This window comes from Diaphorina citri, unplaced genomic scaffold (assembly GCF_000475195.1).
Source record: "Diaphorina citri unplaced genomic scaffold, Diaci psyllid genome assembly version 1.1 scaffold694, whole genome shotgun sequence".
NCBI classification, from domain to species: Eukaryota; Metazoa; Arthropoda; class Insecta; order Hemiptera; family Psyllidae; genus Diaphorina; species Diaphorina citri.
The window spans coordinates 17288-38041 of record NW_007378127.1 but is presented as its reverse complement, the minus strand read 5'-3'; the positions used below and the strand labels follow the sequence as shown (position 1 = coordinate 38041).

The 20754-nt window shown below is 38.1% G+C and overlaps 1 protein-coding gene across 1 annotated transcript in view; it reads right to left on the bottom strand.

The window, feature by feature from the left end:
• The window catches only part of LOC103511262 (protein peste), a 39172-nt gene that overhangs the window by 5776 nt on the left and 12642 nt on the right, over positions 1 to 20754 (bottom strand). The window contains exon 3 of the mRNA XM_026825075.1: positions 4245 to 4386. Coding sequence (XP_026680876.1) covers positions 4245 to 4386 — 142 coding nt within the window. The remainder of the gene's footprint in view (positions 1 to 4244; positions 4387 to 20754) is intronic.

Genomic DNA, 20754 nt, shown 5'->3' with positions numbered 1-20754 from the left:
CTTTGTCGGCCACTCACACCCGGATGGTCTGAGCGTCAGTGATTGGCACAAGAGTTTATGGCCTAGAACACGCGTTCATCGCGTAAAAAACACTCAATTCAAATATACAGCGCTAAAATCACGTTTCCACACATTACGAGTATGTAACACACAATAACGCTTCCACTACACAGTACGACGAAAACAACAGCAATTTCAATCCATCAAAGGTACCCGAGAGGCGCGCGAACGTCAAGAGTTCACGTCACCCACCGACCAACATTCACACAAAAAAAAACAAATCACATTCGAGGAGTAGTTTTTGAAAAACGCCGACCCCGTCTGTACGAGGCGAAGAAAAAAAGGAGGAGGAGGAGGAGGAGGAGGAGGAGGGAGGGAGGGCGGAGTCGTTAGTGGCACGGGACACATGTCTTCAATTGTCCATTTGATAACCTCTTATGTAAACACAATTATTTCAGTATTCATACAACATCTATTATTTCAGTATTTATACTACATTACTACAACATCTATACTTATAGCTTAAAGCATGAGCCCATGCGAACGTTTTATATGTAAATGAGACCTCATGATAAACCATAAATATCTCATAACCGCACAAGTGATATCAACATGCTGGAAATTACCGGTAAACAAAATGACTAGCGTCAATTTACCCACATGTTTATTGCTCATGAGACCATTACTTCATTTATGGCGGGTCTCACCAAACTTTAAACTTAGAAACACACTACCATTACGTCACGTCACCTCACGTGAACTCATGGGGAATCAAACTCATTTAAATTTAGAATGATCAGACTTAATTGGAGGTTCATCAAATGGGCGTTTTCTTAACAGTCCAGAAGGGGTCATTAAATAAATGAAATGGATAGTTCTAGATTTTAAGGGATTAAACATGGTCTCACATCATTTGTAAACACTTCCAACTTCATTGAATGATTGCATCTAGAATTATCTAGGTATTTTTAATGGCTCCTTTTTGAATGATCACATCATTTGTAAACACTTCCAACTTCATTGAATGATTGCATCTAGAATTATCTAGGTATTTTTAATGGCTCCTTTTTGAATGATTGAAATATCTGCCATTTAAACATTTAAAGGGATTACCTAAATGTGTTTTAGATTTTAAACACCTTTAAATCTAGAATGATCTGTTTAATCACCTTAATTACTCCTTTTCGTCTCATAATTTGCAAAAAAATCGCCCATTAGTGAAAAATTCCGACTAAGCCATCGGTATAACCCGCCGTAATAATTATTCTGCGATTAACGATCGCAAAGCTAATGGCTTCTTAGGATTTGCATAGGGTTTTGCATTTTTCTTAAATTGCAAAGAGATTAGACGGGCATAATAATTGCCCAATGGTTAATGGTATGGTTGGGAATTTCGCATGTCAAGAGTAGGTAGATTATTGCAAAGAGATTAGACGGGCATAATAATTGCCCAATGGTTAATGGTATGGTTGGGAATTTCGCATGTCAAGAGTAGGTAGATTAATAAAATTGCCGTATTAGAGGCATATGGCTTTGATATCAGTGGCATATTAATCGTATTATTATCTTTCTAGGACCATCGTCATATTCGTATAGGTAGTAGCAACGGTTTTGCATTTTTCTTAAATTGCAAAGAGATTAGACGGGCATAATAATTGCCCAATGGTTAATGGTATGGTTGGGAATTTCGCATGTGTAGATTAGATATGTGTAGATTAGATCCGTATTAGAGGTATATGGCTTTGATATCAGTGGCATATTAATCGTATTATTATCTTTCTAGGACCATCGTCATATTCGTATAGGTAGTAACAACTTTTTTCCTTTTTATGGCTTTGATATCAGTGGCATATTAATCGTATTATTATCTTTCTAGGACCATCGTCATATTCGTATAGGTAGTAGCAACTTTTTTTTCCTTTTTCTTCTTCAATATTTTTGATAGCTAGCTGATAGTTTCAAAGGGTTTTCTCTGCATGAAAAGAACAAGCACAAGTCCTCACGATGGTTGACTGCGGTTTAGGACGAGCCAGTTAAACATGGTTAGAGACTATCACCCTGGTGTATGGCTGATAGAAGAGATATGAACAAGCACAAGTCCTCACGATGGTTGACTGCGGTTTAGGACGAGCCAGTTAAACATGGCTAGAGACTATCACCCTGGTGTATGGCTAATAGAAGAGATATTTCCTCATCAGGTCATCACCTTTCGACTATAGCTAAAGCCGCTACAACAAAAACATAACAGGACAGGAGAAAGCCAGCTGTTCTGAGAACGAACCACGACCGAAGAGATATTTCCTCATCAGGTCATCACCTTTCGACTATAGCTAAAGCCGCTACAACAAAAACATAACAGGACAGGAGAAAGCCAGCCGTTCTGAGAACGAACCACGACTGAACAAGCACAAGTCCTCACGATGGTTGACTGCGGTTTAGGACGAGCCAGTTAAACATGGCTAGAGACTATCACCCTGGTGTATGGCTGATAGAAGAGATATTTCCTCATCAGGTCATCACCTTTCGACTATAGCTAAAGCCGCTACAACAAAAAACATAACAGGACAGGAGAAAGCCAGCCGTTCTGAGAACGAACCACGAACCAAGGTTTTATGTATTTTACCTCCTCTACTTCAACTCAATCGCCGATACCCTGTGGGATAGAGAGTGGTGGTGAGTTTATTGATTTTTGTGATTGCGTTTTTTGGAGTTTTTCCCTGCTTAAAATTCCCGGCAATAGGGCAATTCACGGCAATTGGGCTTTAAGCAGGAGCTTTTGTTCCTTGTAAAACTTAAATTTCCATGAAGAAACCTACCTATTTACAACACCTTTTTATCACTGATGGCAGTTGTTTTGACATAGATGACTGGTAGGACCCATTGGAATCACAATAGTGAGACGACTGGGACATCCAGTAAGTATGAATCTGTATTGCATTCTAGTCGCGTAACAATTTATAATGATGTACGTTATCCTCTGGTCTAAGACAATGTATTTTCCACCAGTTACCTACCTAATGGTTTCCACGGTTTAATAGTTTTGAAAATTTCCCTGAGGGTTAAGGGCGCTCCTGTAACAGATGACCTTTCGCACACTCTCATTGAATAAACATACAATCGAACCTGGTTAAGCAGGAATCCAAGGGACAGGCAATAATTTCCTGCTTACGGAGGTATCCAACTTAAAAAAAAAAAAATCCTGCTTAGAAGAGTTCCGAATTTTCATTCCTGTTTATAGAGGTTCATGTGAACACAGGTCAGGGGGAAAGGAAACCTAGCATCACAAAAGACAACACGTCTTAACCTAGTCCTCTTTATAGTCGAGGTTCAGCAAAACAACATTCCTGCTTACAGAAGCTACAGACCGCGGACTCGTGCTCGTGAGTTCCAAGAAAAGGCCATTCTTATACACAGTTATAGAGGCTCCATAATTTTCATTCTTTATAGTATAGAGGTTCATGTGAACACAGGTCAGGGGGAAAGGAAACCTAGCAACACAAAAGACAACACGTCTTAACCTAGTCCTCTTTATAGTCGAGGTTCAGCAAAACAACATTCCTGCTTACAGAGGCTACAGACCGCGGACTCGTGAGTTCCAAGAAAAGGCCATTCTTATACACAGTTGCAGAGGCTCCATTTTGCCTGTTTCAAGAAGTTTTTATGTCAAAAATGAAAGAACCACGACTTTTTCCAAGTTTATCCAGGTTTCCTGCTCACACAAGTCCTGTTTATCCAATTTCGACTGTATAAGTAAAGTATGAGTAGTGTTTTATTTAGACTGTCAGTTTAGACTGACAAGTTATCCCATTATGATAACAGTTTATATGGGATTTTTGTTTGTAAGTAGCTACTATCTGCAAATCTGCGTGCATAATCCCATATCTCGCCAATCTTGTTGTATAAATTGAAATAGGATAGGTATCTATTCTATTCTTCTACGTAGGTATGTAAATTGTGCATGCATCTCTATTCTACACTTTTGAAAACGTGTCTTCTTGAAGTAGGTATACAAGTTAGTATCATCCTAAACCTAAACAGATAAGTAATGTTCGTTCTCGGAACGGCTGGCTTTCTCCTATCCTGTTCTCCTTCTCTCTTCCCGTTGATCCATGTAGATCGACGGCTGGTTACTGTTCATTTATTTTGTTAAACATTGGATACGTACAAGTCTTAGTCCCCCTTACCCGGAATACGAAAAACCTCTTAAAAAAAAACCCCCTAACAAACAAACAAATGTGACTCACCAGTAGGGGAATGTTGGGCAAGATGAACCTCGTGTTGTTGGGCGCAACGGATAGCTCCGGCACGAATTCGAGTATCTTGTAATGTTGGAACGTCACCGTGCCGTTGTCATGGAATTCGATGTTCACCTTCTGCATGTCCTCTCTGAAAGCAGAACAAAATGGCGGCGGAAAATCAGTACATGTAATATCTAAATAGCTATAAAGATAGTATTAGAACCTGTTTGATTAGGACTAGGAGTACTAGGATCCGTCTAAATGGAAAACCTGGATAATAGGGGCCCCAATTCGATGTTCACCTTCTGCATGTCCTCTCTGAAAGCAGAACAAAATGGCGGCGGAAAATCAGTACATGTAATATCTAAATAGCTTTAAAGATAGTAGAACCTGTTTGATTAGGACTAGGAGTACTAGGATCCGCCTAAATGGAAAACCTGGATAATAGGGGCCCCTTCATTTGTAATTATTGGGAAACACTTTTGTAATAGGAAAATCTGGATAAACGGGGAAAAATTGCCGGTCCCTTAGATTCACGATTAGAAAAAAAAAGCAAGAATAAGTAGTTAGATCATCAGGAAAAATAAACAAACAAAATAAAACCCCCAACTGGTAATCAGTAACCGGTTCAGTAGAAAAAAAAGTGTAGTAGCTTCTAGAAATCTAGAATGACTTTGGGGGAAATTATCCTCAGTAAGGAACTAATCAGGTGTGTATCAAGGCCATCCTTTGCCACGTCGCGTCGGTATCGGAGAGGCCATATCCGGCATAAATCCTTGTCGTAGACGTGAACCAGGTCGGATTTGGTGAGGTCTCGGGGCGGGAAGAACGAGCCTGGGGGATAGAAACAAATGGATGAAAAATTGTTTTCGAGGGACGGCTTCCTTCGGGTATACAGTCTCATGGTGAAATGCACTTTTTTCTTTTGAGAACGATAAGGAGGGGGGTTAGAGAACGTAAACGGTGACGGAAGAAGAGCAAATGAGGAGGAGAGGGAGAGGAGTAGGGGATTTTCTCTCTATTTTGTAGGAAGGGGCGAGAAAGGGAAGAAGAAGAAGAGGAAAAAGAAGAAGAATAGGAAGGAAGAGAAGGAAAAGAGGACGGAATTTTCTCTCTGTTTTGTAGGAAGTGACGAGAAGAGGGAAGAAGAAGAAAAAAAAGTGTAGTAGCTTCTAGAAATCTAGAATGACTTTGGGGGAAATTATCCTCAGTAAGGAACTAATCAGGTGTGTATCAAATGATATAACGAGAGGTGTAGGATTTTATGAGCTAGAGACTTGAAATTTGGTATGTATTTTACAAATGTGACAAGGATGCAACTCAAAACGTTTGGTTGAGATAGGTGCTGCATTTGGCGGTATTTTCACCGCTTTTTGACGGTTTTTGACCGTTTTTTGGCGCAAGGATGCAACTCAAAACGTTTGGTTGAGATAGGTGCTGCATTTGGCGGTATTTTCACCGCTTTTTGGCGGTTTTTGACCGTCAAGGATGCAACTCAAAACGTTTGGTTGAGATAGGTGCTGCATTTGGCGGTATTTTCACCGCTTTTTGGCGGTTTTTGACCGTTTTTTGGCGGTTTTCAGCTATAACTAAACGGTTAGAGATAGGTATTGTAAAAGTTTGGCTATAAGAACAAGAACACCCAAAATGAGCATCATTCAATAGGATGAGGAAAGTCGTGTGATGTTCACACCAGCTTGTTTAATCCAAAAGTCAAACTTAAACCGAGGTTAAATTCAATTGAAGTCCCTGCCATAAATCACTCAGAGATATCGGTGGGTGGTAATACAGAGACTTTCCCATTCTCATTATTGGTATTAGTTCCCGTGTACTAGGTAGGCACTTCTGGGAATTATTTCAATCAATTATCTTTGATTTATTGGGGACTTTGGGTGTCCGAAAATAAAGGAAGTTTTCTGTTACTTTTTTTTCCCTTACGTCCTCATTAAGCTTGATAGAAAAATATTTGTTACTTGCGAACAGAACAGAATTTTGTTGACGTACCGTAATAAAATAAAATAAAATATAAGGTGCCCTACCTACCTATCTAGTACAAAAAAAAAAAATCATAGTCCGTTAACCGAATTGAACACATGAGTGAAACCCAAAAATGGGTTTCGCGGCGAATCTTATTTTCAATTAAAGAAGAGCTACCATTTTAATGGTCAGCCATATTTCCGCCAATTGGGACCTGCCTTGACAGCCCATAAAACACTTCCGTCGTCCAATCAGATTTCATCTGATAAACAACACATTTATATATCCATCCTCCGAATACATAGTTATTTATGTAGGGTATTATTTTATCTATTTATGTTACTTAGGTAACTTAGGTACTTACTACCTATGTACCTACATATGTATGTACATGTAGATAGTTATGTTTCCTTCCCATCATTACACACATATTTATGTCAGGATCCTTCATTCGCGGCGAAACTGAGACACTGCCTGAAACCCAAATTTGGGTTTCGTGGCGGTGAACGTGTTAGTTATATGTATTGTTGTAGTCAGTAGGTACAGACCAGCAGTTCAGAGAAAAACTACAAGTAGCAGAAGTAATCTTGGGCTGGATAAGTGGACTAACAGTAGAAAGGCTAGGGTCAGAATGGTGAGATATGAGAAAATCAGAAAATAGGGCCATCAAGAGAGAAAATACCAGAGATTGAGATGTTTTTGGTACTCTCGGTCAACCTAGTTAGCCTCCAAAGGGTAGGATCGTCTGCCTTATGAGCGCTAGGCCGCGGTTTCGATTCTCGCCCGGGGTGAATTTTATCCTAAACAGAGAGTTCCTAGTTCTTATCTTGAACAGATAAAGTTCGTTCTTGTTGTCGAGGGCGTTCTTATTATCCAGTAGGTAGGGATCCTTCAAACATAGTCACGGATTCTATCATCTGGCTACTACTGATAAGCGATCAATAATGGTAAGTGGACCAGAAAATTTCGCATAAAATATCTGTTTTTTTTTTTTTTTTTTGAAGTGGTAATCAATTTTGAAGTCTAACTGAAGCTCAACGAGCACGATTGAAGTCGAATTTAATAGCCATGCGTGATAAACAAACGCCCTGAAGGGAAATAGAAAATTGGACGTACAAAATTATACCTATATATGTACGTAAATTAGGTGCTGTTTCTGGTTGTACATCGATTAATTTAATGTTTGATCCGATATTAATTGGTATGTTATCCACATGCGTGTGTTGGGAAAAGGTCATCTTGCATTAATGTTTACACAGAAATTACAACGTATGAATTGAAAATTGCAACTTTATATTAGTTGTAATTGCAAATTGGAATGAGCTCCGAATTGAGTTATTAAAGTTTTGTACATCCAATTCGTGAATTTCCGGTGTTTTTCCTTGACAAATCACGAATTCTGTATTTATTTCAAGTCTGTGACGTCATCACGTGTCTACTATACTTAATACTACCTAAGTAATAAAGTAATCTGTCAATTGTTTGATTGACCGAGGCTTGACCTAATGTCACTGCTAAGGGTTTTATTATTGACGGGGGATGTTCCCTCCCGTCGGCAACAATCACCCAGCCTGAGTGGGGCCGGGAAAAGCCAGCATTTAGATTCTTCAATATTTTTCAATGATTATAAAAAATATGTAGGTATGTCTCATTAGTATGATGTACAGAAAAAGCTACACTTAATAAAATTATGTATGTAGGTACTTATGTAGTTCGGTATGTTAGAAAAACCTCGCCTGCGGCGATCTTTATGTTGTTTATGTTTAACCATGTCATAAATCACGTAGCACCAATTGAGTACCACCTGATTTTTAACAAATTCATCATAATAAATGTCTACTTGGCTGCACAAGACTACCTATGTAATACATACGTACATTAGGCGCGAAGAAAAATCCCTACATAAATTCTCAGAAACGATTTGGAATAAATCGAATCGGGGCGAGGTTTTCGCAAATTATACACTTTGCAAATGACTGCCTGGTATGAAAACGTCAAGTGAACGGCAACAATGTAATTATACACTGGATAACTGGCAACATTGTAATTACTAGATGCTTATGATTTTGATTCAATAATTTGATATCGCACAGAAGCGTAGTGGTTCGATGTCACAAGTAAGGAATAACCTAACTAATTTAATTGAAATCTATAGTTTTTTTCGACAGCCGAGTAGAGAGAAAGAACGAGGGAGACAGAGATTTTTTTCTTTTTTTGAAAAGGTTTGACAGAGGGAACTTTAACTGCTAAGGTCTTATCGTCCCGAAAGCGAAGCGAGAAGGAACCCAGTACATTAGTGTCAAACAGAGTCACTATAAACTTCCCTAGATGACTGACTGTACATATTTCCCGGAACCTTTAATTCCAATCGGGCACATCAGGCATTTATCGGTTAAGAATAAAATCCGCCCCGGGTGGGAATTGAACCCGCGACCTAGCCCTAACAAGGCAGACGCGCTAACCTCCAAGCGAAATAGGCTGGCAGTTCGTGTAAGGTCTTTCCAGAGGGCAATGTGTTCCTCATGCTTGAGCAATTGTCTTTCTAAGAGATTTTTTTCTTTTTTTGAAAAGGTTTGACAGAGGGAACTTTAACTGCTAAGGTCTTATCGTCCCGAAAGCGAAGCGAGAAGGAAAACAGGATAAGAGAAAGCCAGCCTTTCCGAGAACGAACATTATCGGTTAAGAATAAAATCCGCCCCGGGTGGGAATTGAACCCGCGACCTAGCCCTAACAAGGCAGACGCGCTAACCTCCAAGCGAACTAGGCTGGCAGTTCGTGTAAGGTCTTTCCAGAGGGCAATGTGTTCCTCACGCTTGAGCAATTGTCTTTCTAGATGGCTAGAAATTTTTTTCTGAAAAATGCCGAAAAAAGGCGAGCGTGCCCGCGACCTAGCCCTAACAAGGCAGACGCGCTAACCTCCAAGCGAAATAGGCTGGCAGTTCGTGTAAGGTCTTTCCAGAGGGAAATGTGTTTCTCATGCTTGAGCAATTGTTTTTCTGGATGGCTAGAAATTTTTTTTTCTGGAAAATGCCGAAAAAAGGCGAGCGTGTGTCCTGCCTTGCACATTGCATATCTCAAATAATTTTCAGGCATTCATACAAAATAGTGCTTAGCAAAAGACTTGAGAGCTTGTGAGTTGTGACTCGAGCGTTGAAATAGGCTCTAAAAAATTTAGAGCAGACCCCGGTTGAAAACCCATGCTCTAAATCTCTAAAAGGTAGCTAGTTAGCTTGGAGTTCCCTCTATCAAACCTCCTGAAAAAAATCGTGGTACATTTCTACATTTAGGTATGTCCAAAGTTTTGTTTGATAAGTCAACGCCTGGTGCTCTAAATCTCTAAAAGGTAGCTAGTTAGCTTGGAGTTCCCTCTATCAAACCTCCTGAAAAAAATCGTGGTACATTTCTACATTTATGTGCAAAGTTTTGTTTGATAAGTCAACGCCTGTCTTGTTGACTTTGGTGACGATATTGTCGATGTCAACAAAGACCCAGTCATCGTCTTGTTTGCTTTGCAAACTGATGAGTTATTTGTTGAAGTGTCGAATAGGTAGGCGAATTGTATACTTCTCCACTAAATTGTAAAAAAATATAAAAATAGCAGTCTTGTTTGCTTTGCAAACTGATGAGTTATTTGTTGAAGTGTCGAATAGGTAGGCGAATTGTATACTTCTCCACTAAATGGTAAAAAATATAAAAATAGCACTCGATCATTCTTTCTAGTGAAGTTGCTAAATCGTGTTTTAAAAATAGCTAGGTATTGACCAATTTTATGTCTTCATTTCTATGAAACATCTGCTCCCTTAGACATGGGTCTATGTCGTAGCATGCCCATCTCGTAGTGTGTCCCTCATCAGATTTGCGAGAAGAGACACAATACATACTACCCATTTAGGTGCTCGGTCAACACGAGAATATCAGAATTCAGAACGCATCTCACTCCGTTGAAATGCCTACTTAGTAATCCAAATGACCTTGAGAACAGTTCGAGATTTAAAAAATCTCCATGTTTAGGATTTTGGAAAATGGAAAATATGGCTAAGTTTTTAGAGGAATCGTTTCGATATCAGTAAAGTTTCACCCTGGCTGGTTCTTGGGCCCATTAATGAAAATTCAGCAATAACCGTGACAATATTGTGTGTTTTTTTTGTTTATTTATTATGTATTATTATTTTTTTTTACCTATCTAATAATATCTACATTTCTATGAAACATCTGCTCCCTTAGACATGGGTCTGTGTCGTAGCATGCCCATCTCGTAGTGTGTCCCTCATCAGATTTGCGAGAAGAGACACATTACCTACATACTACCCATTTAGGTGCTCGGTCAACACGAGAATATCAGAATTCAGAACGCATCTCACTCCGTTGAAATGCCTATTTAGTAATCAAAATGACCAACCTCAGTGGTGTGGTAATTAGGACGGTGGACTCTGGATCTGGAGGTTAATAGTTCGAGTCCAAGTCAAGTCATAAAATTTATCTAAGTGTAATAATTGGGGAACGATATTTGTGACAAGCAATTTAGAGTATGCTTAACTTAACACTATTAGTCCAAGTCAAGTCATAAAATTTATCTAAGTGTAATAATTGGGGAACGATATTTGTGACAAGCAATTTAGAGTATGCTTAACACAATTTAAAATTCTCTATTTTATTTATTTATTTTTGTCGACTCTGCCAATCGAACTTATCGAACCACTTGCGAATCGAAGCCCAATCGAGTGACTGGGTTCCGGAACTCTAATATTGAAAGCTCGACACTATAATATAGCATTCCAACAAGCTAAATCAGGGGAAGTAAACCAATAATAGAGTTCCACCACCCTAACACACCAATTTTTTTCTCAGTGTGGAAAATAACAACTTACTGTATCTTCTTCAATGTTTAAAACGCAGATAAGTCACGTTTCAAATATCTTCAATTCTCATTATGACACGGTTTTATACGTGTTTTCTTTTTATGTTTGAATGATGAGAATTTTTCCTATAATTTTCAAAATCAACGACCTAGATCTTGATCTCTACATTCTTCACTAAGTATTAATATTAAGTCTAGATCCGGAATACGAATTTACCATCTTTTCCCATTTCCTCTCTACTAGTTCTAGTATGTATGTATAAACACAATAGTCAATCAATGTGATTTCTCAATTATTTAGCCTTAAGATACCATGTTTTTTACTTACTATTACACGATGCGCATTTCGATCATTGGATCATCATCAGGTGGATATGTCAATATTTTACGAAACACTAACGAAAGCGTTGTACAAAACAATACACAATAGTCAGTTCAAAATTACTTTCTTTTGACAAATTTTATATTTATACTAGTTATTACCAGGCGAGCGTCTTGACCACTACGCCACCGAGGCAGGTAGGATAGGTATATTCCATTCTATTCTTCTACGTATGTAAATTGTGCATGCATCTCTATTCTACAATTTTGAAAACGTGTCTTCTTGAAGTATAGGTATACAAGTTAGTATCATCCTAAACCTAAACAGATAAGTAATGTTCGTTCTTGGAACAGCAGGCTTTCTCTTATCCTGTTCTCCTTCTCTCTTCCCTTTCGGGACAATTAGATATTAGTAGTTACAGTTTCCTCTATCAAAACTCGACGTTGGGTGTGTCCTCATATAGTTGACGGCCGTTGATCAATGCAGATCGACGGATGGTTACTGTTCATTTATGTTGTTAAACATTGGATAAGGTGGATATGTCAATATTTTACGAAACACTAACGAAAGCGTTGTACAAAACAATACACAATAGTCAGTTCAAAATTACTTTCTTTTGTCAAATTTTATATTTATACTAGTTATTACTATCTTTAAATGGGTAGCTTCTAAAATTTACCTATGCACATAAGATGTACCTACTTAGAGACAAAGTAGATAGATACTTCAAGTTGGATGAATATATTATTAATGGATAAATAATTGCCCCACTAGTATTCCTAAAGTACCGAGAATAGGTATCCAAGTACCTAGAATAGGTACATAGACATAGAGTACCCAAGATCACAATTACCTACGTAGGAGAGTACCTACCAAAATCCTAGGTAACTCCTAAATATGTACCTAGAGTAGGTACCTATGTACCTAGTGTACCTAAGATCTCAATTACCTACGTAAAAGAGTACCTTCCCTTCTTCCAAATATATTATTAATGGATAAATAATTGCCCCACTAGTATTCCTAAAGTACCGAGAATAGGTATCCAAGTACCTAGAATAGGTACATAGAGTACCCAAGATCACAATTACCTACGTAGGAGAGTACCTACCAAGATCCTAGGTAACTCCTAAATATGTACCTAGAGTAGGTACCTATGTACCTAGCATACCTAAGATCTCAATTACCTACGTAAAAGAGTAGGTACCTTCCCTTCCAGGATCCAAAGTACCTACCTTGAAGAGTAGTACCTCCCAAGCACCTATTTTTATGCTACAAAACGTCAATTACGCAAGCTTTATAGTCTTGAACTTGAATACCTCAAATTATACCTTCTACCTTGACAAAAGACCCATTTACTGCTTGCAACTCTAAACTTAGAATAGGCAAAAATGCCTTCCTTCTAAAATATACCTATGCACATAAGATGTACCTACTTAGAGACAAAGTAGATAGATAGGTACTTCAAGTTGGATGAATCTTGATGACTCAATATTTACTAAACTTGATGTCTATTTACTAAACTTGATGACTATTTACTAGACTTGATGACTCTAGATTTTTATCTCATCATAATCTTCCTACCTACATAGGTACATATACGTGTTATGAGGAGACTTTTTTCAGTCCTATTAGGACTTCTAAGTATGCAAGTATTCCGGGTGCCATTATACAAATATGAACAATATTTTCAAGGATAAGATGGTCATTATCATTAGGTATAGGATAAGATGCTAGCTCAGTTTGAGTTCATCATGGTTCCTCAAGCCAAGTTTGGGTTGATAAAAATAAGAGCTACCTACCAAGTTTCTTAATTTCAGCAAATACTCTTAAGTAATATTGATGCGATATTTGCGATAAAACACCCTAGGGCAGGATGGTCATTATCATTAGGTATAGGATAAGATGCTAGCTCAGTTTGAGTTCATCATGGTTCCTCAAGCTAAGTTTGGGTTGATAAAAATGAGAGCTACCTACCTAGTTTCTTAATTTCAGCAAATACTCTTAAGTAATATTGATGCGATATTTGCGATAAAATACCTAGGGCAGGTATAGGTACTTGGGTATAGGATAAGATGCTAGCTCAGTTTGAGTTCATCATGGTTCCTCAAGCTAAGTTTGGGTTGATAAAAATAAGAGCTACCTACCTAATAGTTCCTTAATTTCAGCAAATACTCTTAAGTAATATTGATGCGATATTTGCGATAAAATACCTAGGGCAGTTATAGGTACTTAACTATTGTGGAATAGTCATGAATTCTTCTTGTCTTTTAGTTCCCATGGGTAGAATAATCAAATAGGTTTGATATACATAGATATTTCCCTGGATCTTTTAAACAGCGTTTTGCCAACTCATAAATCTGTCATGCAGGTAACACACATGACACGGTAATCTATGGCTAATGTGTATGTAAATATGGTTAAAATACATAGAATATTCCATGTTATTCAATAGATTTTTTTTCTAGTTCTTCTTCTTTTTTTCATCTTCTTCCTCATCTTCTTCTTTTACTATTCTGTCATGCAGGAAACACACATGACACGCGCAATATGTAAATTACCGGTAATCTATGGCTAATGTGGATGTAAATATGGTTAAAATAATAGAATATTCCATTTTATTCAATAGATTTTTTTCTAGTTCTTCTTCTTTTTTTTCATCTTCTTCCTCGTCTTCTTCTTTTACTGCTTCTTCCTCTCCTTCTTCATCATCTTCTTCTTCCTCGTCTTCTTCTTTTACTACAATAGGTTTGATATACATAGATATTTCCCTGGATCTTTTAAACAGCGTTTTGCCAACTCATAAATCTGTCATGCAGGACACATGACACGGTAATCTATGGCTAATTTGTATGTAAATATGGTTAAAATACATAGAATATTCCATTTTATTCAATAGATTTTTTTTTTCTACTTCTTCTTCTTTTTTTCATCTTCTTCCTCGTCTTCTTCTTTCACTGCTTCTTCATCATCTTCTTCTTCTTCCTCTCCTTCTTCATCATCTTCTTCTTCCTCGTCTTCTTCTTCTTCTTCTTCTTCTTCTTCCATTTCTTTATCATCAACTTCTTGTTCTTTTTTCGTCTTCTTATTTTCAATTAAAGAAGAGCTACCATTTTAATGGTCAGCCATATTTCCGCCAATTGGGACCTGCCTTGACAGCCAATAAAACACTTCCGTCTCTTATTTTCAATTAAAGAAGAGCTACCATTTTAATGGTCAGCCATATTTCCGCCAATTGGGACCTGCCTTGACAGCCCATAAAACACGTAGTCCAATCAGATTTCATCTGATAAACAACACATTTATATATCCATCCTCCCAATACATAGTTATTTATGTAGGGTATTATTTTATCTATTTATGTTACTTAGGTACTTACTACCTATGTACCTACATATGTACATGTAGATAGTTATGTTTCCTTCCCATCATTACACACATATTTATGTCAGGATCCTTCAATACTAAACTTGATGTCTATTTACTAAACTTGATGACTATTTACTAGACTTGATGACTCTAGATTTTTATCTCATCATAATCTTTATCTGTCAGCTCTACCTGAGAGTGAGGGGCTGGCCTAAGGGTTGGGTTATAGAAAACGCCCCCGGTACAGCGTTAACCTCGAATATTATTATCATTATTATTTATTTTTATAGAATCCTGTGACTCCGGCTTAGCCATGACTTCCCCAGTGCATTATGTGAACGTGAGTCCACGTGCAGTTCCCGGAACTTATGTATAGAAAACGCCCCCGGTACAGCGTTAACCTCGAATATTATTATCATTATTAATTATTTTTATAGAGCCTGTGACTCCGGCTTAGCCATGACTTCCCCAGTGCATTATGTGTACGTGAGTCCACGTGCAGTTCCCGGAACTTAAGTGTGAACGCGCCCTAACAATGACACAAGTCACGTGTTATATCTCGCGCGTTTACTCTGCCGCAGGGCCGCGACAGCAGCGATTTATTACTTGCCTAGCATGAAAAGAGGACTAAGGAGTCCCTTTAGCCCAGAAGGAGTCTCTTTACCCCAGAAGGAGTCCCTTTAGGTAGGACCGTTAGACTGTTCACTGTACAGTCATATTTCCTAGAATCAGGTATATTTCCAGAGACCGGGAAAGCCGGGAACTCATTTATATGAACGTGACTTGGCTTACTTTACAGTTACTGTGAAAATACCCCAGTACATTAGTGTCAAACAGAGTCACTATAAACTTCCCTAGATGACTGACTGTACATATTTCCCGGAACCTTTAATTCCAATCGGGGACATCAGACATCAGGCATTTGCGAAGTAAACAGAAGGGTTCGATCCCAGCCAAGGTATGGAATTTATATTAATCTATTTAAGAATTCGATCAGGGAGACCTGACAAGCGGAGCTGTTCAGGCATATCTGTCAGGTCTACCTGAGAGTGAGTGGCTGGCCTAAGGGTTGGGTTATAGAAAACGCCCCCGGTACAGCGTTAACCTCGAATATTATTATCATTATTAATTATTTTTATAGAACCTGTGACTCCGGCTTAGCCATGACTTCCCCAGTGCATTATGTGAACGTGAGTCCACGTGCAGTTCCCGGAACTCAAGTGTGAACGCGCCCTAACAATGACACAAGTCACGTGTTACATCTCGCGCGTTATGCCAGCCACTCACTACCAGGTAGACCTGATCAGGTGTCAGGTTTACCTGATAGTGTGTGTGTGCTCATCAGGTATCAGGTAGACCTGACATTCTGGATTTGATCATTGTCTGGCTGACTATGATTATCAATTTGATTATTGCTATCACCCGACTCAGGAAGAGTCGGCCCTAGAGATCAAGGTCATGGCGGATGGTAATGGTAAGTCCCCAAACCAGTGGCGCGTGATCCTTGGGAAGCTGGGGGAGCAGTGGTTTCCTTCCTCTCTGAAGGTTTTTTGGAGGAGTTCCCCCCGAGACCCATGTGGTAATGGTAAGTCCCCAAACCAGTGGCGCGTGGTCCTTGGGAAGCTGGGGGAGCAGTGGTTTCCTTCCTCTCTGAAGGTTTTTTGGAGGAGTTTCCCCCGAGACCCATGCACTGACCACTTATCGAAAATAGTAAGTGATCATTCAACCTGAATTCTACGTAACACTCCATTTTATGAACAAAAATTCTCGCCCTCAAGTGAGACTGAAACCTAATATTGAAAGCTCGACACTATAATATAGCATTCCAACAAGCTAAATCAAGGGAAGTAAACCAATAATAGAGTTCCGCCACCCTAACAATAATAGAGTTCTTCCACCCTATCACACCAATTTTTTTCTCAGTGTGGAAAATAACAACTTACTGTATCTTCTTCAATGTTTAAAACGCAGATAAGTCACGTTTCAAACATCTTCAATTCTCATCATGTAAGAGTTCCGCCACCCTAACAATAATAGAGTTCTTCCACCCTATCACACCAATTTTTTTCTCAGTGTGGAAAATAACAACTTACTGTATTTTCTTCAATGTTTAAAACGCAGATAAGTCACGTTTCAAACATCTTCAATTCTCATCATGTATCTTCTCTCATAAACGCAAAATATTTTACACTCCAATAGAGATTCCGAAGTAATTGAACACCACTTTGAGATTACGCACCATTAATGCTCGGGCAATTGGGATATATTATTAATAGAGATTCCGAAGTAATTGAACACCACTTTGAGATTACGCACCATTAATGCTCGGGCAATCGGGATATATTATTAATGGATAAATAATTGCCCCACTAGTATTCCTAAAGTACCGAGAATAGGTATCCAAGTACCTAGAATAGGTACATAGAGTACCCAAGATCACAATTACCTACGTAGGAGAGTACCTACCAAGATCCTAGGTAACTCCTAAATATGTACCTAGAGTAGGTACCTATGTACCTAGCGTACCTAAGATCTCAATTACCTACGTAAAAGAGTACCTTCCATCTTTCCAAGATCCAAAGTACCTACCTTGAGGAGGAGTACCTCCCAAGCACCTATTTTTATGCTACAAAACGTCAATTACGCAAGCTTTATAGTCTTGAACTTGAATAGCTCAAATTATACCTTCTACCTTGACAAAAGACCCATTTACTGCTTGCAACACTAAACTTAGAATAGGCAAAAATGCCTTCTTCATAATATTATTAAGAAAATGAAGCCATCTGAGCGGATGATATTCGTTCTCGGAACGGCTGGTTTTCTCCTATCCTGTCTTTTTTTTTTTTTTGAAGTGGTAATCAATTTTGAAGTCTAACTGAAGCTCAACGAGCACGATCGAAGTCGACTTTAATAGCCATGCGTGATAAACAAACGCCCTGAAGGGAAATAGAAAATTGGACGTACAAAATACATAGGTATACCTATCTACCTATATATGTACGTAAATTAGGTGCTGTTTCTGGTTGTACATCGATTAATTTAATGTTTGATCCGATATTAATAATTGGTATGTTATGCACATGCGTGTGCTGGGAAAAGGTCATTTTGCATTAATGTTTACACAGAAATTACATCGTATGGAATATTGTAAATTGCAACTTTATATTAATTGTAATTGCAAATTGGAATGAGCTCCGAATTGAGTTATTAAAGTTTTGTACCTCAATTTATTAATTTCCGGTGTTTTTCCTTGACAAATCACGAATTCTGTATTTATTTCAAAGTCTGTGACGTCATCACGTGTCTACTATACTTAATACTAAGTAATCAAGTAATCTGTCAATTGTTTAATATTGACCGAGGCTTAATCTAACGTCACTGCAATGTGTAACTGGTAAGGGTTTTATTATTGACGGGGGATGTTCCCTCCAGTCGGCAACAATCTCCCAGCCTGAGTGATGCCGGGAAAAGCCAGCATTTAGATTCCTTAATATTTTCCCATGATTATGAAGACCTATATCTCTGTACCTATGTACAGAAAGGCCTCACATAATTATGTATGTACGTATGCAGTTCGGTATGTTAGAAAAACCTCGCCTGTGGCGGTCTTTATGTTGTTTATATTTACTATGTCATAAATCACGTAGAACCAATTGAGTAGGTACCACCTGATTTTTAACAAATTCATCATAATAAATGTCTACTTGGCTGCATAAGACTACCTACATATGTAATACATACGTACGTTAGGCGCGAAGAAAAATCCCTACATAAATTCTCAGAAACGATTTGGAATAAATCGAATCGGGGCGAGGTTTTCGCAAATTATACACTTTGCGAATGACTGCCTGGTATGAAAACGTCAAGTGAACGGCAACAATGTAATTATACACTGGATAACTGGCAACATTGTAATTTTATTTATTTATCGTATGGACGTTTTATTTTTTTCAAAGGATATACATAGAATACAGAACAAAGGAACATTTAACAAAAAACAAAAGAAATAATAACACTTCTATCTACTTATAGAGGTAAACTCTGTAGCCAGGCAACAGCTTCTGGACTAAGTGTTTTGATATCCTCAATATTTCCCTTAACATTGTAATTACTAGATGCTTATGATTTTGATTCAATAATGTGATATCGCACAGAAGCCTAGTGGTTGGATGTCAAAAGTAAGGAATAACCTACCTAATTTAATTGAAATCTATAGTTTTTTTCGACAGCCGAGTAGAGAGAAATAGAAGGAGAAGAAAAGGACGAGGGAGACTGAGATTTTTTTTCTTTTTTTGAAAAGGTTTGATAGAGGGAACTTTAACTGCTAAGGTCTTATCGTCCCGAAAGCGAAGAGAGAAGGAACACAGGATAAGAGAAAGCCAGCCTTTCCGAGAACGAACCTTATCGGTTAAGAATAAAATCCGCCCCGGGTGGGAATTGAACTCGCGACCTAGCCCTAACAAGGCAGACGCGCTAACCTCCAAGCGAAATAGGCTGGCAGTTCGTGTAAGGTCTTTCCAGAGGGAAATGTGTTTCTCATGCTTGAGCAATTGTTTTTCTGGATGGCTAGAAATTTTTTTTTCTGGAAAATGCCGAAAAAAGGCGAGCGTGTGTCCTGCCTTGCACATTGCATATCTCAAATAGTTTTCAGGCATTCATACAAAATAGTGCTTAGCAAAAGACTTGAGAGCTTGTGAGTTGTGACTCGAGCGTTGAAATAGGCTCTAAAAAATTTAGAGCAGACCCCGGTTGAAAACCCATGCTCTAAATCTCTAAAAGGTAGCTAGTTAGCTTGGAGTTCCCTCTATCAAACCTCCTGAAAAAAATCGTGGTAGGTACATTTCTACATTAAATTTATGTGCAAAGTTTTGTTTGATAAGTCAACGCCTGGCTTGTTGACTTTGGTGACGATATTGTCGATGTCAACAAAGACCCAGTCATCGTCTTGTTTGCTTTGCAAACTGATGAGTTATTTGTTGAAGTGTCGAATAGGTAGGCGAATTGTATACTTCTCCACTAAATGGTAAAAAAAAATATAAAAATAGCACTCGATCATTCTTTCTAGTGAAGTTGCTAAATCGTGTTCTAAAAATAGCTAGGTATTGACCAATTTTATGTCTTCATTTCTACGAAACATCTGCTCCCTTAGACATGGGTCTGTGTCGTAGCATGCCCATCTCGTAGTGTGTCCCTCATCAGATTTGCGAGAGGAGACACAATACATACTACCCGTTTAGGTGCTCGGTCGACACGAGAATATCAGAATTCAGAACGCATCTCACTCCGTTGAAATGCCTAATGCCTTCCTCATAATATGATTAAGAAAATGAAGCCATCTGAGCGGATGATATTCGTTCTCGGAACGGCTGGTTTTCTCCTATCCTGTATTCCTTCTCTCTTGGATTTTGGGACGATAGGAATAAGACCTTAGCAGTTACAGTTCCCTCTATCAAACCTCTTTAAAAAAAAAAATCATCTGAGGTTTAACTTTTTTATACAATATATTTAGTGTACGTAGGTACCAACGAAATTCAATTTTAATTTCTTTATTACACCTTACAATTACTTTTATTTATTTATCAATAAGTACTATTTTTACCTTTATTTATAAATTACATTACAACATAAATTACATTACAGTCGATAAATTACAACTACACCTGGTCTGCTAGGTACACCAGAAGTGGGTATGTAGTTGTAAAAACGGCCAGCCTTTGTGCCATAACAGTCGTAAAACATAAAAATCAATTGCAATTGTAAATACATATGGTATGTGCTGTAAATAGAGAATTGTTCAACTGTACATATTCTCAGTGCATTCTTATGACTTTTTATGGATAATTATATTTAAAACTTTTTATGAGATTCACATAACTAATGACACATTTTTATGACGGTTTACGAGGCCTGTATTTATAACAGATTCACTTGGATTACATAAGGAAAAAATCCGAGAGCAACTGATTACGTGAGAAACAAAGTTCTTATGACTT